We start from the raw sequence: 17,544 nt of genomic DNA on the forward strand, positions 1-17,544 counted from the left end.
AATCTGTAACCAAATGTCTGGAAGGCTGTATTGAGTTCATTGGCATCAATGTTCCCTGATCTATCCCTGTCAAATCTATCACAATAAAGAGAACATTTTACAGGACAACATTTGATAAATAAGGAGTCATAATGTAAAATAACAAATAGTTGAGAAGCAGATGTAAATGTAGCTAATTTTGTTTCGGATGATAATGAATTACTGCAGAAAGGGCAAGAATTAAAAAAAGAAATTGAGTTTACAAATGTTCATGATAGTTCTTTTTCTGCCTGAAAGCATCCAAAAAAAAATGTTTTTTTCTTAAAGGTGAAATTCAAAGAAAATCACAAATATGTCAACTAATGTTTCACTAGAAACTGGTAAGCTAACAGATGGCCATCGTACAAGTTTTAGGTCAACTACATATCGGGTGATTTATACAAATACAACCACCTCCATAGCAGCTGGGATATACGAGAGATTCGGGGGAAAATAACGATGTTTTAATGACGTCACTATATGGACCAATACTGCCCAAGCAGACGATATCCCATAAAGAATGAACATAATTGCAAAGCTATTATTTGTCAAATCATAATGAGTTTAGTGTATATAAATGTAATGGCATGTCAAACCATTCAAAAGGGGATATGACCCGATTCTGATAACCTAAATCTTTTGCTTGTAAATACACAGGATAGGGGTTAATTAACAAACAAAGAAACCAGACTTTGAAATTGAAAACCCCCCGGAATGATATTAAGGACGGCATTTGTTCCCTCTTGAAACGCCGAACATACCCCGGCGTGTGCAGCTGAATATACAATGGCGTCTTATTTTGTTTACAAGTGACAGATTCCTTTATATTTGTATCGCTGCATTTTTCATCAAAATAAAAACATGCGCGGGGTTTGGAGTGAGGCAATAGATTATACATTTAGCCTGACGGTAGTGAAATAAGAGAAAGAACTCAAGAGAAGATGAAAACACAGGTACTGAAAATGTGTGAGATGTCATGGGACATCGTCTGCTTGTGCAAATCATGTCCATACTGTGATCTCACACATCTCAGCAGCGTTCGGAGAGCTCTTCAGGTGCTATCCCGGGGCTGTATTTAAGCGTTTTGTAATTAATGATAATCATTACTTCGAATGTTTCCAAGCATTGAATTTTAATAACCTTGTCGAATCAAAGTTTCAAATTTGCAATAATAAAAATAAAGTTAGTTTTTAAAATCAATGAATATCTACTTTAAAACTTCTCAATGAAAACATTTAAAACTAATTCTACGGTCCGTATATATCCCCCAGTTTCCCCACCTCACTGCCAATCCCAATATTTGTAGTCTCAGTCCAGGGTTACGGAAATAAATCCATAAAGATGTGACGGTTTACAATTTCTTGCAAAATACCCCCCCCCCCCACAATTTTTTTTTTTTTTTTTAAAACGAAAAAAAATAAAAATAACAAATAATAATAATAATAAATAAATAAATAAATAAATAAAAAAAAAATATTTAAAAAAATAAAAATAATAATGTGCTTTACCTGTCAAAGCAGCCTCTCCAATCCTGGATGTACTTCCATAATGATGCAAACTCATTAAAGTTTATGGTGCCATTCCTATAATTGATCGAAAAAGCAATTAAAAAAAAAACAGTAGTATAAAAGTCTGTGCCATTATCAATTTGAAATAGATGACATGGAAGCCAATGTAGAACAACGGCACCAGTCACAGTAATAAGGAAACAGAGTGTGATCATTTTCATCTTTTAAAGAAAGTTAAAAAATCCAAAAGGATGCTTCCATAAAGTCCTCTGCATAATTTTGTTTAAATGAACTATGAACACGAAGGAAAACAAAAAGGATTTAAATTCTTCTTCACCTTCTATTTGTCAAATAAATTTACTCCAGTTTATACAGAGGGAGGGCAGTTTAGAACTGAAAAATATTGCTATCTATTTAAAAATTTCAAAAATATAATGAAATACAAACGTAATACATGTACATGTGATGTACATGTACATAGACTTTAAAATCAGAGGAAACATGCATCACAATCTGAGAAGCATAATCAAGAATTTGCACAATTGTAAAACACACACATGTAGCTCAGGAAATGTGTGATTCCAAAATGTTGGTGTTTATTGTCTGGAACAGTGCACAACAAGTGATGAAATTACCCTGTGAATAAGGAAACATGCAAGCACACTACACTCCAGTTATTAAAATTTTGTTTGCAAAAAATACGCTACTGTAAAATACAGAATGACTGCAGCGCAAGAGAGAGCAGATACAAATGATTACATCACAAAGAAGAAAGAAAAAAAGGATAGGATTCAGAGAAAATAAGAGAAAGCGCATGGGATTAATTTGTATTTTTAATAATAATAATAATAATAGCAATAATAAATAATACTACTACTAATAATAATGATAATAATAATAATTTTGTTTAACCAGGAAAGGCTTATCAACATCATAGCTGTTCTTAAAGAAGGCAAATATTGTTTTCCCAGCTTTTGCCAGGTACCCATTTACACCTTTGTGGAGAGTGGCAAATGTGGATTAATGTCTTGCTAAATGATATCAGTGCCAGTTTGTGGTTTAAAAATCTTCAACCCTTGGATTGAATTAAGTAAAAGAACCACCATAATACCTCAACACCTCCAATATATATTCCCTAATCAATATATGATGACAAGAGAACAATATTATTTTCAGAGGAAAAATAAAGGAATTGTGAATCTTGGTGCAGTAATTTCCGACCGAAAGTGAATAAAAAGGATTTGAGATTATGACTGACTGCTGTAATTATTTGCGGAATGCATTCATTCATTCATTCATTCACCTGTCTAGATCAAACATGCCGATCATAAGCCTACAAGTCTCATGATTGAAAGGCGTCATATTCCCATTAAGCAATGCATGCTGTAGCTCTTCAGCAGTAATCCCACCGCTGCTGTCCGCATCAACTGCCTATACAAGAGATCGGGAGGTCACAAGACAAAGATACAAGACACAGCAATGTAAGATTAATGAATGGGGAACAATTACCTATCCTTGTCGAACATTTCAATCATAAGGCGACACGTTTCGACGTTGAAGTTGGAGTTGTTCCCATTGAGGAGTGCTTGGCGAAGCTCTTGGGCAGTGATGGCATTGCTATTATCTTGATCTACTGCCTAGTGATATATAAGAAGGGGGTGGGTGGGGGTCAGGTTGGCATATACTGTAAGTCTAGCTGGTTTGTGCCATCAATGGCTGCAGTCCTACCATGCCTTACATCATCAAACATGCATCACAAATGAAATAATGTGGGACAAGTTATCAATCATAAACCAACTTTTCATGGTATATATTTTGTGACTAATTTTCAACAATACTTATCTAATTTGTTTACAAGATCCTAGTCATTCCATAATCATAAAATCTGTAGTGCAGCGAATTTGGGACTTGTACTACCATGCACATGAACCCAAAAGGGTAAACTTTCATTTTCTTATGAAGGTGGCGCACTATGGAACCAACTCTCATTTAGTGTTACACAGGCCAAGTCAAAACACTCATTTGCAAATCTGTACTGAAGATTTGTAATACTTTTAACAGCTAGTAACAATGTTTTGTTTTTTATCTCAGAGATTGTTCTTTCCAGCAATAAGAAACAAAGAAAGTATTTTCGGCTTTCCTGCTTTAATTTTCTGTTACCCATAATTGATTTGTAAGGATGCATATTACATGTATATTGTATAACCTGGTAACAAAACAAAAATCATATTTATATTATGGTGAACAATAACAAAAAACAAATAACCCATGATATACATGAATGTATGTATTTAAACTTTGTCCAATTCCTCTGTATTTAATTATAACCTATAAATTGTACAGGGCCTCTCAGGAAAACACTTTAAATACTGAGAGAGTTACCGTGTTTAAATAAAAACGAATTAACAAAATATTCCAAAAAATAAATAAATAAATAAATATTGCAATTCAGAATTCATCAATGTGTATTAGATATCAAGAAGAAAGGCAAGCTTTTCATTGACTGGAATGACTGTACAATCTTTCCAAATTTGGGCAGTTTAAACCAACTACATTTACATACATGTACATGTACGACAGAGAGAAACTGGAAGGTGACTAAATGTAGCTGGAATGTGCAAAATAGTAGTTGAATCAAGTGACCGGCTTAATAATAATACTGTAAGCACTTTGGTCAGTTAATTGCAAAGTGTTATATATATATATATATATATATATATATATATATATATATATATATAAGCAACCGTTGTCATTATCATTTTTTTGTGAAATATGATGCAATAAGATTTTGATTGCCAATATCTTTAAAAGCATTTAGCCATCCTCAAAGATTTATTCTTGTTGGTAATTTATTAATTGTATCCCCTAAAATCAGAGTGAATCTCACAAGGATAGATATAATAATAAGTACAGACTTATGACCATTTTTTATTAAAAAAAAAAATGTTACAAGGGGAATAATTCACATGGACATGATTGAAGAAACTCTCTAACTCATAATTTCTTGGTATTTTTTGTTTAATAAATCAACTACCGGTACACATTTTAGATTGATAAATCATTTGTAAACTGTCATGATCATGTATTCAAAATGTCTTTCAAGAACAAGAAGCAAAATAAATTATTCCAAGAAGGTTTTGAAGTTATTATGAGTTAATTTTCTACTCATTTCTATTTCAATCATAATGAGAAGCAGTATTCTGCAGGAAACACAAAGAACTGTTTTAAAATAAAACTAGATGGAATTCGACTGCGCGCAGTCGAAAATGATGCCTCCGTCATAGAGCAATTTTACAAACCGAAACGGAAGAAATTTTTCAAATTCAAGTTCAATTGTAATCCATTAACATGTTCTCAGAATATCGTGATTACAAGCAATTTCTCATAAACATATATGACCCTTTGATCTTTGACCTCATGACCCTAAAATCTACTCAGTTCATTGGCTCTGCAAGATTTCCTGAGTTAAATAGTAATCCATCTGTCAGTTCTAATGAGCATGCGTCCACAAGCTATTTTTGCATACATAATGAGCCCATGACCTTTGATCTTATGAACCATTCATTGACTCTGCAAGATACATAAATGATCTAAGTTTGGCAGGAATCCATCAATCTGTTCTAATGATAATACGATCACAAGCTATTTTTGCATACATAATGAGCCGCATGACCTTGACCTTTACCTCATGACCCCAAAATCTAATCAGATCATCAGCTCTGCAAGTAACATACATGACCAAAGTTTGGCAGGAATCCATCAATCGGTTGTTCAGATAACGCGATCACGAGCTGTTTTTGCATACATAATGTGCGCTGTGACCTTTGACCTCGTGACCCCAAAATCTAATCAGTTCATTGGCTTTGCAAGATACATACATGACCAAAGTTTGGCAGGAATCCATCAATCGGTTCTTCAGATAACGCGATCACAAGCTGTTTTTGCATACATAATGAGCCCTGTGACCTTTGACCTCGTGACCCCAAAATCTAATCAGTTCATCAGCTCTGCAAGATACATACATGACCAAAGTTTGGCAGGAATCCATCAATCGGTTGTTCAGATAACGCGATCACAAGCTGTTTTTGCATACATAATGAGCCCTGTGACCTTTGACCTTTGACCTACGTGCTCCAAAATGTAATCAGATTGTTTTCCTATAGTGATACACACTATCACTAAGTTTGAAGTTTAAATCTCCCGTGGTTCTTGAGATATCATGATAACAATCTCAATGTATGGAATTTCATAAGTTGACCTCTGTGACCCTTGACCTTTGACATACGTGCTCCAAAATCTAATCAGATCGTCTTCCTATGGTGATACATACTATCCTTAAGTTTTAAGTTTAAATCTCAAATGGTTCTTGAGATATCGCGCTAACAAACTCAATACAAGGAATTTCATAAGTTGACCTCTGTGACCTGTGACCTTTGACCTACGTACTCCAAAATCTAATCAGATCGTCTTCCTATGGTGATAAATACTATTCCCGAGTCTTAAGTTTAAATCTTAAATGGTTCTTGAGATATTGTGATAACGGTCAAACGGGACGGACGGACGGACGTACGGACGGACGTACGGACGGACAACCCGAAAACATGATGCCTCCGGCACCACCTTCGGTGGCGGAGGCATAATAAAAACTGAATTGCCTCTTCAAATATTTATTTAAAGTTATGCAACAAACACTTTAAGGTAATGCAAAGTTGCGGTAAAATTTGGAAAATGGAAAATTACAATTTTGATATATTTGGATGCCCCTGTGAATGTATTATAAACACTAAAAAATTTAGCCCCTGAAATGCTTTTGTTTTTTGAGAAATTGAATAATCAAAAATTACCGATGGTCCCGGTAAATTTCAAATATTTCAAATAGCGCTTAAGACCATTCCATGGTAGCTGCGCCCATGGAAATTTCAGAATATGCAGTTCTGATATATGTTTTCCAAACGGGAATAGCAAATTGGTCGATTGTAGTCAAGAAACATTTTTTTTTAAGCTAAAGTAATATCAGTCTTGAGAGGGAGCTACATGTATACAACATAAAGAGTTTATTATTGACAATGTCTGAGGAAGTTAAAGCTACATTTCCCCTGTAGCGAGCAATTTCTTGTATTCTACTTTGTCCCAGAAGCTTTAAAACTATCATGAAATAGGTACATGTATGAGAAAGTTAAAGCTTTTTGAAATGACTAGTCACTAGAGGGCGATATTCAATTTGATGACATCATTTGTGGACAACTCTCCATGCCTTTTGTACATCAAATTTCACAATTCTTTTGTTTTCTTCGTATTTATTTGTTTTCTTGATCTGACTTCATAACATGTGAAGTAGAATATCATTTTGTATTATATACCTTGCTTTCAGGGGAGTAGATTATCTCAAACACAAGAAAGAAGGAAAAAACATGAAATTTGATGTACAAAAGGCATGGAGAGTTGTCCACAAATTATGTCATCAAATTGAATATTGCCCTCTAGTTACAAGTCATTTAAAAAAGCTTTAACTTTCTTATTCCTTGCCAGGTTTTGTTCAAATTTTCACTGATATTATTCAAATATCTTAAACTTTATAATAAAAGTAACTAAGTATGAAGGTTTTGGTTCCCTTTAATAATAGTAAAAATAATTGAATATCTCACTTTGAACCAGGACCACAGGGTTGGGTCTGCACCTGGAGGGGGACCCCCTGGGGCACCAGCTGGGTGGTATCCAGGGGCACCATAGCTGAAAAAACAACATTAGACAAGAAACTAAATGATAGCTATATATACATGCTTTAAAAAGAAATCATTCATGTATAGGATTATAGTGTGAATAATCATCGGACAAGAACTACATGCTCAAACAAGAAAAATGCGGCTGCGTCTCCAATATGCCTCCCGCTAAATTTAGTTCAAATCATGGCTTGAATTATTTTTGGTATATCACGATGAGGACATAAAACCTATACTGACAGGTCAATTTATCTTTTATATGACCTTTGGCCTAAAAATCACAAAATCTGATCAATTGTCTCTTTGCAGTGATGCATACAGAGCTGCTAACTTGTACAAATTTCCCGTAATTCTCGCTACCCCAAATAGCGATTCTGCCGAGATCCGGGGAAAATCCTGAAAACGCGCATTGCATTATGGGATAGCTTTTCGACATTACAGCTTCCTGTGCAGGTGCGCGATAGCGCAAACGTAAAACGCCGTCGCCACACAACGTGTATGCACCGAATATGTCGTCTGCTCGGTCTTGTTTTTTTTTCGCAAATATTTCAACGTTTATTTGAACATTTCATTCGTTGTTTTTTGCGTCTTTTGACATCAGTGACGATGGTTTTCTTTTGTGAGGCTGCACAGTGCTGGGCTCATGATTCCAAGCGTAAGAACCCTGAAAAATGGGGGTGGATGAAGGCCGTGACTTGGGATGGGACTCTATACCGGAAGTTGTAGTGACGACCCGAGAGAGTGAAAATTACCTCGTCTCGCGAATTTCGAGATTTTCGTACCTATTTAGGATAGCGAGAATTGGTACGGAATGTTGTCGAAAATTACGGAGGGGGTTTTAAACAGTAATTGAGTTGGTCATAACAAGAAACTTTAATTTCATGTAAATTGATTCACTAGCCTTTGACATCTGACGTTCTTTTAACCAAAATGTAATCAATTTGTCTCACTGTTGTGATGCATACAAATTACAATACAAATTTTGAAATTTCTGACTAAAAAGTAAAATTGTTCTTGAAACATTGCAATAATGGTGGGGCAAAAGCCCTGCAATTTCATGTAAATTTACCTGCTAAGACCCTTAACCTTTGACCTTAACATGCCAAAATCTCATTTAATCTCACTACGATGATGATTGTTTGAAGTTAATGTTAATAGAACTCTTTGACCTTTGACCTTTTATTTATTCACCCAATTCTCTTCCTAAAGTTTCTATGGTGATACATACCGACATTGGCATCAAGTGATTCTCCTACTAGGAGTACCAGTATATTATTTTGCATAAAAGGTTAGAATTTGTGAGCATCTTTACCTGATCTCACAAATAAACACTAATTCCTGACCTGAACATTAAATTGTATTAAACAGAGCTGCCAACCTCCAGGAGCACAAATAAGTAATCTCAAAGCTCAAAATCAGTCATTTCATGCAGGGCGCTTAACCAGCACAAGAACGGCATCAGAACACTGTGCATCACTGCAAGATTAACATGAACTTTACGAAGAGCGTTATTAGAAATGCTGGTTTAATTCTCCTTTTGACACCATTGTTTTCTTGATCCTTCTTGCCATTTGTTCAAAACGCAAGTCAATGCAAGTTAAAACATGCAAGGAATGGGGAGCACTCACAGACTTCTTTTAAATTTGCTGGGACAAAAAAAATCAAGGGTGACTTTGAGGCAGTGGACAAAATTTGCACTGTGCAGCTACATGTACATGTACATGCATAAACCAGAAGGAAACTTTGGTGTTTCTATTAATGGTAGTAGTTAGCGAAGTAATTTATACTACAGAAACTTGCTATGCAGGCAATGGCACACTATTAGATTTCATTAAATCCAGAACTTTTGGACGGGATTCCATAATCTCAAACTCATCGTCAGTTTCCGTACCAATTACAAGAAATCCAAACTAGTTGGCAGCTCTGATTAAAATATCTCTATATTTTTGTAACCAAAAGATTATATGATGCACATGTACACAAATAAAACGACTTCGGCTGAAGCAGCGAGCCACCAAACCCCTACTTTTTAATCCAGAGTAATCTGTTCTTACCCTTGCTGAGGAGGAGGGGCACCATATGCAGGTGCACCGTAGCCCGGTGCCTGACCTGGAGGTGCTGCACCATAACCCGGTGCATGTGCTGGAGGTGGTGCTCCATACCTTGGCGCTTGTGGGGAACCGTACCCTGGTGCTTGGCCAGCAGGCTGTCCACCGTATGCCGGATTATAACCTGGTTGGGGAGCCCTATAACCTGGTACTTGTCCATGGGGAGGGGCGTAGCCTGCCTGTGGAGCTGATGGGTTGGCAGCAGGGGGGGTGCTTGGCCATATCCCCCAGGCTAGGGTGGAGATAAAAATAATAAAAATATAACATGCTGGTATATAACAACCAGAACGTCAATGACGTAGCGCTCATCCGCATCTCGCAACAACAAATATCGTAAATTTTATGTGGTACACTATTGAACTGGTCAAAATTTTGTGTAGAAGTTTAGTGTTCCGAATTCAGCTCTACCAGATAAGGCAAACCAAATCAAAATCCGTCAAGAAATGAGGGAGAAGAAGCAAATTTTGTTATTTTTGGAATAAATTTGCATAAATTACCATAATTAATCAATGGAGCAAAATCTCAAAATTCTGTGTAGAAGTTTAGTGTTCCAAATTTAGCTCTACCAGATAAGGCAAACTTAATCAAAATCGGTCAAGAAATGAGGGAGAAGAAGCAATTTTTGTTATTTTTGGAATAAATTTGCATAAATTACCACAATTAATTAATGGAGAACGATTTCAAAATTCTGTGTAGGAGTTTAGTGTACCAAATTTAGCTCTACCAGATAAAGCAAACAGAATCAAAATCGGTTGAGAAATGAAGGAACAGAAGCATTTTTTGTGATTTCGAATAAATTTGCATAAATTAGCATAGATAATGAATTTCACGATTCTGTGTAGAAATTTTAAATCCCCCTCCTAGCCCTATCATATGAAACAATCAGAATCAAAAGCGGTTGAAAAATGACCAAGAAGAAGCATTTTGAAAATTGTGGATTGCTTTGGACGAATGGTCGCGTTTGATGCGACGAGACACTCCCTTTCGGCCAAACCGGGGGGGGGGGGGGGGGGGGGGGGCTTTGGATGAATGGTCGCGTTTTGCGTTCAAGTCAACGCGACGCGACGCTACCCTACCCACCCTTTCGGCATAAGCCCGGTACTTTGGTAAGCTATCAGTATTTGCTAACATGACTCTTCTCGCTTCCGTGCTAACACATGCAATTGCACCAACGAGTCACGCATGCACACTACTCACCCAAAATGATTTGAGCAAATTTATGTTTTTGATGGTTTTTTTCCAATAGGGTAAATAGTAGACCAAATCAATGGTGTTTGGGATGTGTTTAGTGGGCCTGTTGACCCTACTCACAACATTGTTGTCACTTTGGCCACTAAATATCAGCAAAAGAAAATTGATAGGCCTATTCTATGTAAAAATAACTTTTAAAAATGTTCACAAATGGCCAATGCTGGAAAAAAAAGTGGTCAAATTGACCCAATGAACAATATTATAAGATGTTAATTCCAGTCACTTTTTAGCCCCAAAATAACGATTTGTATTGATTTTTGTCAATATTTTTTTAGGCAGAACCAATTGATGGGTGGGTTTTGACATGGGCAATTCCATAAATTAGGGACCCACTTTGTGACATTTTTGGTGTCTCACTTACATAAGGAACCCACACGTATTTGTGGCTCCAAGTAAAAACTTGAATAGTGGAGTGAGATTGTAAAGTGATTTCCAAGCATAATACCGCATCATCATACCTAGAATCACTTTTTCTTAAAGGGTGGAATTACCCACATCTAATTTGACATCCAACATCCAATTGCCATGGTAAGAAATTACATTTCGGACGGCTTTGTTCATTTTGATCAGTGGCTAGTGATTTGCTGTGCTGCACTGGTTGAAAAGTTGGCCTGTCAAGGTTTGCCCATGGGGGCACTTTTAATTGTGAATCCACCCTATTGCATCAATGCTTTTTAAGTTATCACAGTAAAAAGATTTAAAGAAAACAAAACTTTTATGATCCAGTGACCTTTGACCTTTTCTGCCCCCAATCTATTCAGTTCATCCTTGTACGCTCATTTATACTTTGAATGGCTTCATAACTTTCAAATTATCATGGTAAGATAAGCGGAATCTTGCATCGCGTTAGAGGGCTAACCTGGAGGTTGACCTGGTGGAATTATTTCTGTTTGGTGTCGTTTGTGAAAAAGTCGCAGAGCCTTCTCTTAAAAATATCTATGTTGGGGGCGTCTAGGATGTAATGAGGCAGGTCGTTCCAATATTTAACAGTCCATGGGAAGAAGCTATTTGAGTAAATTGTTGAATTGGTTCTAGGTCTCTGGAAGGATGCTGTGTGTGTGCGTCTAAGTTGGCGAGATGGTCTGGTTAAGTAGGGGTTCCAGTCAACGTCTACGAGGTTTGCGTTGATTTTGTACATCATATTGAGTCGGGCAATCTTTCGTCTGGTCTCGAGGTCAGTCCACTGAAGAGAGGCTATCATGACTGTCACGCTGGATTCTCTTGAGTAGTCGGTGAGACACATTCTTGCAGCAGCTTATTGGACCATGTCAAGCTGATGTTTTTCTTTTTGTGTGCTGGGGTACCATGCAGTCGTGCCGTACTCTAGTTTGGGTTGTACAAGTGATAGGTAGAGTCGTGATTTGACGTCAACAGTACATGCTTTGAAGTTGCGTCGGATGACTCCAAGTATCTTCTTAGAGCTCTTGGTGAGTTCCATTTTAGGTCGCTGCTGAAGGTGATGCCCAAGTAGGGGTGGCTAGAAGTCACCTGCAGAGTGTTCTTACATAATTTATAGGGGGTAATGTTTGGAGATTTCTTTGATGTGAAATGCATGGTAAAGCATTTGTCCGTGTTAAAAGCCATCTGCCAGTCGGAACCCCATTTGGAGAGGGCGTCGAGATCCTTTTGAAGAGTTTTGGGGTCCGTTTCCGAATTTATTTCCCGGTAGATTAATGCATCGTCAGCAAATAAACGTTTCTTGGTACCTTTGGAGATACAGTCAGGCATGTTGTTAATGTAAATTAAGAAACGCAGTGGGCTGATGACGGTACCCTGGGGGACACTTGATGTAATTTCTGCAGCTCAAGACAGTTTCCCATCAAGTGTTACTCATTGTTTTCTTTGTGTTAGAAAGGTTTTAATCCAGCCAAGTTCTTTTCCTCTTATCCCGTAGTGGTGGAGCTTCTTGAGCAGTCGAGTATGCGGAACGTGATCAAACGCTTTTGAAAAGTCCAATAGTACAGCATCGACTTGCTTATTTATATCAAAATATTTTGCGATGTCGCTGATTGTAGATACTAGTTGAGTATCACACCCCCTCCTTTTACGAAAACCGTGTTGAGAGTCCACAAGAATATAAAGTCGGTCTAAATGTGACATGATGTTGCTAGTAAGGATATGTTCTAAAATCTTACAGCAGATTGAGGTTAGTGCGATCGGTCTATAGTTGCCGGGTGAGTTTTTGTTGCCTTTTTTGAAGATAGGTGTGATGTGGGACATAAGCCAGTCAGACGGAAGATCACCTGAGTTAAGGCTTTAGTTAAAGATTGCTGATAAAATGGAAGCTAGCTCCTTGGCACACTCTTTGAGGAATCTAGCTGGCAATTGATCAGGCCCAGATGCTTTATTAGGTTTTAAGTTGGACAGAAGCTTTTTCACACCTTCTGGTGTGATTGTGATGGATGGCATTTCCGGATGGGGATCTCCAGACATATCAGGGATATTTTCAAGGTCCTCTTGTGTATAGACTAATTTGAAGTAGCTATTCAAAATTTCTGCTTTTTCTTGGCTGTCGTCAGTTGTATTCCCGTCGTTGGTAGACAATGGAGGGACACCTCCGTTGTAAATACGTTTTGATTTAACAATTTTCCAAAATTGTTTGGTGTTTTGGTGCAAGTTTTCAGACATAGTGTTTTTAATATAGTCGCCTTGAGCATGTCGAAGCTCTTTTTTATAGTTAGTTCTGTGGACTTTGAAGGCTAGTTCATCGCTTTTAAGTTGGGTCCTTTTTTGTTTGTTATACAGTTTCTGAAGTTTGCGTCTCATTCGTCTAATTCTGCCATTAAACCAGGGTAAGTTGTGTCTGCTTGAAGTCATCTTTGTGGGGATATGCTTGTTCATCAAAGTCATAATGTGCTCAGTGAGGTTGATCCAATTTTCTTGAACAGATTGTTGGTTTAAGTTATCGATCATCACACCAGCGTCTTCTTAAGATCCCAAAGACACAAGGAGCCTGTGGTGAAAGGGCTTTTTCATCTGCAGCACCTTGTCTTTGGAATAATTTACCATTTAATTTGAGAATTATAACTTCCTTTGGAGACCTATAAAACCAAGCTGAAATCTTATCTTTTTTAACAATACCTGTACTTGGCACTATGACTCTCATCCGAACTTTCTCATTCTTTCTATTTTCTTGTGCGCCTCGGAATAGCATTGTCTAGATAGACACCGCTATACAAATGCCTATTATTATTATTATTAATAATCATGGTTTTCCCAAAGGAAACTAAGCATTGTCTAGATAGACACCGCTATACAAATGAGGTATAAAATCTCCTTTTGTGTACTGGAAGATCTTTCGCTTCGGTGGGAGCTTTCTACATGGTTTTACATCATATAAGCTTTCAACTACTTTATGATCACCCAACTTTGGTAGAGTTCTCACATGAGTCACAAGAGTGGGGTTGGTAGTAAAGAATAATTCCAAGGTCTTGTCCCGACGTGTGGGGATTTTCACCGTCTGAGTAATGTGAAATTTGGTGCTGATGTCCAAAAGAAGATGACACTGGGTAGAAATATTGCTACCAGGTTTGACTGTGATGTTTTTCCAGTCAATATCTCTCATGTTAAAATCACCTCCTAACCAAACAGAACAGTTACTGCCGTAGTTGGAGTGAAGTTTGGAGATTGACCTGTCAAGCTCATCAAGTGATTCTGTGGAGGAGTTCGGATTATAGTATACACCGACGTATCTAACCACGTTTTTTCCTAGATCAAGTTTGATCCATAATAATTCGGCGTTAACTTAGAGTTCGTCTAAGATCTGGGCAGTCATGTTTTTGACTGCGATCATAACTCCGCCATAACCATCGACGCGATCTTTACGGAAGATTTGGTAGTGATCAGGAAAGATTTCACAGTTCTTCATATCCGCATTTAGCCACGTCTCAGTACAAATCAAAATATCAGGTTTTTCAGCTTCCAGTAGAACTTGAAATTCTTCAACTTTGCTTTTAATGCTTTGGAAGTTGATGTTAAATATCTTCAGGCCAGGTCTTTTTTGGTTTGAGTTATGCTGTTTACTGGAACCTTGAACTGGTTGAGCATCAGAGTTTGTATCATTTCGCATATCATTAGTAGTTGCGTTATGAGCCATATTTTGAGCAGTTTGCTTTTGGTCACGTTGTTGTTGGGGCCTGGTGTCATTGTCACATGTCAGTGGTCTACTCCGTTTTGGTTTCCTTTTAGAAGAAACTGTTTTAAGTGTTTCACTGTCGTCAACTTCAGTATTATTCGAAGTATTGAGAGATGAGTCGTCTATGTTCTAGAGTTCACAGTGACGCAGGCAGGGCATAGCCATGCAAAGTCACCAATTTCAGTGAGTTTAGTGTACTCCTCGTCACTGATGTCGCTACAATTGGTGTGGGTCCACCTACCACAGCCGTCGCAACTTAGTGCACGTTGGTTGTCACGAACCTCTTCATCGCACTGGGTGCAGGGAAATTTTATTTTATTAGCAGAATTTCTAGATCTAGTTCTAGACTTTCTAGTCGAAGGCCCTGGTGGGGGTGCAAGTCACCACAAAGTCCCAAAAGTGAAAGTAAATTGGCAGCAGTAGTTGAGTTTTTTCCAGGTGGAAAATTGATCAACATGGAGGAATATATGCCTCTATTGGCAAGCTTTTTAACAATTGTATGACCCTGCGACCTTTGACCTCTAACAAATGCAAAAAGTATATACATGTATATGCAATGCATCTCATTTGATACATTCCATTCATCCTCTCACTTTAATACTTTTGTGCAAGTTGATTTTTGCATACGCTTTACCTTCTGGTCTTTCATAGGCGCGATAGCTCAGTCGGTAGAGCAGTGGTCTCGTAATCAGGTGACCCGGGTTCGAAACCAAGGCGATGTGCTAGTGCCCTTTGGTAAGGCATTAATCCTCATTACCACTGTCCCTCGGAGAGGACCTAGGCCGTCGGCCATCTGGTTGCTTACTTACAAGCATTTATGCTTTCTTAGCAGTCATGTAAAAGAACCACCACCACATATAACCACCACCATAATAACACACGAGTTTGGTGAATACGCGTCTCATTTGGGTTGCACCATCAGTTGTCACTCTTTTCAAAAGTAAGAAACAAATAATCATCATGGATGTTGTTTTTTTTTTGGGGGGGGGGTGTCTGAACGAGCCTTAAAAATGGGGTACTCAGAGCCATCTTTACACAGAGCGGCTTGGTTTCAGTTTGTAACTTATAACAAGGCACAATTTTTTTTCTTCTGTGCTTTATTCAGTTTGGTCGTTAAATGGTACATTGCCCGCCCCATCCTCGATCCCAGCCCCCCCCCCCCCTTAACACAGTCATGAAAAAAAAGACATTACCACCCGATCAACAAGGCTTAGCAACTTTGGCGCAAGTCGATGTTTGCACTCTCGCAAACAATGCCTCCTGTTCCTCCTAGCGTGAACACTTTCGACACAAATATGATTCTAAATGATTCGGGATAAAAAAACTCTTTCATAAGATGTATAATAATTCACTGCTCATAGATGATTTTCAAAATAATTACCTGGTAGCAATTTTCTAGGTGTAAACTTTTTTTTGACTCACACGGCCGGTATAGCATATCTCAAATAGGCAGTTTGGTCAGTGGATTGTGACATAGTTGCAGATAGCTTTCCTGTTTTTTGTGTAGAAAACATTGATTTTGTTCTTTCTTTTCCTAAGCGCCTTCTCCCTCGGGGCAATACTGAAAATATATCATTATACTGTAGGTCCTCTAAAGAGAAAAGACCCTCCTGAAACATACATTTTTGAGAAATTGAAATTGTTGTCATTTTGTATGTTGGAACAAATGAAAAAGCTGTCTGCCACTACATCACAGAGACATTACCGATTCGGCCCATTTGTAGAGCCCATACTACGATGATTTCAAAAGAATTGCTCTCAGAAAGCCTAGTCAGAATAGGGTTAATGATAGCAAGGCAGAGGTATCATTTGGGTGTATCGCACAATTGCACATATCATGACTGAACACAGGCAGCCTGTATGTTAATTAACGCTACAAATTAATGGTGGTTTTTCATTACAAAAATATAGAGTTACTCCCCCTTTTGCTTTGCAAAATGAACTATTGTGACGTTTGGAGATAACCGTAATATGTTGCTATCTTTACATTCTGAAGCTGTGTAGCACTGCACATACATGTATAGTATGTAGTTACGCACTCTCATTTGCGATGCGACTCATCTCCAAAGTGCTATGTACATAACATTTCATAAAATCACATTTACTTTGTTATTGTCTCAACATGACTCTTGATGACGGAATGGATTTTTTGATAACGTCATTACGAACTTGTAGCGCATGCACAGTTTTTCCTTCATAATCATTTTGCCTTGCGCCTAGACTAGAAGGAATGCGCAGCAAGAGTTGAAATACGGCTTGCAAGATTTTCAACATGGATGTCGATTTTGACCCATAATTTCCTGAAAATGGACCATTAAACAGATTTATTGTGTCAAGTTGTTAAAGTGGAACCGATGTATCTAGATCTAGGCCTAATTTTCAAAATAAAATAAATTGGATATTCATCTGGTAAAATGTAGGTTTTGGGCTAGACCGAAAACTTCAGTCTCTGATATCGACGGTTGTTCCACTGAGATTGCATCTGGCTCCTCTGACCGCCTCTATACATAGACTGAATATTGTCATATGGGAACTGAGTGGAACAAATGGTTCGGTTCGGCCGGACTACATGAATGAGATATGCAACAGGATTTTCACTCTTTACATCCTCATAAATGCACTTTGGCTGCAATATTCGAATAATTATATTAAACTAGAATTTAATTCGTCACAAAGACGAATAAGGTGGTCTGTCTAAGTCTTATGATAGATTTGAGAATGGGAGAAGTTATATATGACATCAATGATGATCATGATGAAGATGATGATGATCATGATAGTAAAGGTGATGATGATGATAA

At 37.6% G+C, this 17,544-nt stretch overlaps 1 protein-coding gene across 1 annotated transcript in view; it reads right to left on the reverse strand.

The window, feature by feature from the left end:
• The window catches only part of LOC581930 (programmed cell death protein 6), a gene marked incomplete at its 3' end in the record, with an annotated part of 31,515 nt that continues 13,971 nt past the window's right edge, over positions 1 to 17,544 (reverse strand). The window contains 5 exon segments of the mRNA XM_030985151.1: positions 1 to 75; positions 1,527 to 1,601; positions 3,036 to 3,163; positions 7,175 to 7,259; positions 9,304 to 9,589. Coding sequence (XP_030841011.1) covers positions 1 to 75; positions 1,527 to 1,601; positions 3,036 to 3,163; positions 7,175 to 7,259; positions 9,304 to 9,589 — 649 coding nt within the window.

The sequence above is a fragment of the Strongylocentrotus purpuratus genome, unplaced genomic scaffold (genome assembly GCF_000002235.5).
Source record: "Strongylocentrotus purpuratus isolate Spur 01 unplaced genomic scaffold, Spur_5.0 spur5_scaffold_14, whole genome shotgun sequence".
Classification (NCBI taxonomy): Eukaryota; Metazoa; Echinodermata; class Echinoidea; order Camarodonta; family Strongylocentrotidae; genus Strongylocentrotus; species Strongylocentrotus purpuratus.